At 60.4% G+C, this 991-nt stretch overlaps 2 protein-coding genes across 2 annotated transcripts in view; one reads left to right on the plus strand and one right to left on the minus strand.

Annotated features, from left to right (window-relative positions):
- Positions 1–172, minus strand: part of SPRG_19442 (hypothetical protein) — a gene marked incomplete at both ends in the record, with an annotated part of 1,487 nt that extends 1,315 nt beyond the window's left edge. The window contains one exon of the mRNA XM_012341281.1: positions 41–172. Within this exon, the coding sequence (XP_012196671.1) occupies positions 41–172 (132 nt within the window). The remainder of the gene's footprint in view (positions 1–40) is intronic.
- Positions 173–544: 372 nt separating this feature from the next.
- SPRG_02678 (hypothetical protein) lies at positions 545–952 on the plus strand (the record flags this gene model as incomplete). The annotated part of the gene is made up of 1 exon (XM_012341241.1): positions 545–952. The coding sequence occupies one exon, from the start codon at positions 545–547 to the stop codon at positions 950–952; it is 408 nt and encodes a 135-aa protein (XP_012196631.1).
- Positions 953–991: the final 39 nt, after the last annotated feature.

A 991-nucleotide genomic window follows, 5' to 3' on the forward strand; every position in this document is an offset into this window, starting at 1 on the left:
ACGGGTACGTCCGACACTGCGTCGGCCGAGCCGGGTACACGCTGCACTGCTTGCCGTCGAGGAAGATGCACTGGCGGTCGTCGTCGGTCTGGCGCAAGGCCGTCGCGCCATTCACCGTGCGCAAGTACTGCTTGGCGAACGTGGCTTTGGGCAAAGCGAGGTGCTCGGCCATAGCTGCGATCTCGCGGCCATTGACCCAGGCGACGCCACCTTTGCCGGTGCAGCAGCGCCCGCAGCCGGTGCACTTGAACGCCACCTTGAAGGCCCGCGCTTTTGCTGCCATCCGCGGCGATGCTGGAAGATTGCTACATCGCGAGGTCTGCCTGAATATGCATATTCCGGATATACAAATATTTAGTATCAATACAAATACTGGGATACCAATGCATATATTTTGTGCCTGGGAGCGCCGACCTGCGATACCATAGACAAGACAGGTGCATTTTCAACTGCCCATCGCGGATTGGTCCGTTTGAATAATGATGTTTCCGGACGCCAATAATATATTGCGCTCAATATACAGCGGCCGTGGTAGGAAGAGAGCATGACCGCGACCATGGCGCTGCATGCACTCCTGGACGACAAGCATCGATGGGCGTGGAAGATCGTCGGACTCTGCCTCCTCTTGGGCATCGCCGGACAGCTCGTCCCGAGCTACCTGCTCCGCGAGTCGCCGGGCGAGCGCCGGACGAACCTTGCGGTCGCGCAGGCCGAGCTCCACCGCAAGAGCGACCTCGTCCGCGCCAAGTACGTGGCGCTGCAGGAGGAGCTCGACGTCTTCCAGACCTCGATCAGCGACGTGCTCAAGGCCATGGCCTGGCGAAAGGTGCGCGAAGAAGACTTCAACGCCGAGCGAGTCCAGCACATTCAGGGCGTCCGGGACTACATGGCCGAGCGCCAAGCCAAGGACTGGAAACCATGGTGCTCGAGGCCGCCGAGTCGATCCAAGTGACGTTCCGCAACGCGCACAAGCAAGTCGGGTACGTGCCAC

Source organism: Saprolegnia parasitica, assembly GCF_000151545.1.
Source record: "Saprolegnia parasitica CBS 223.65 unplaced genomic scaffold supercont2.6, whole genome shotgun sequence".
Classification (NCBI taxonomy): Eukaryota; Oomycota; class Saprolegniomycetes; order Saprolegniales; family Saprolegniaceae; genus Saprolegnia; species Saprolegnia parasitica.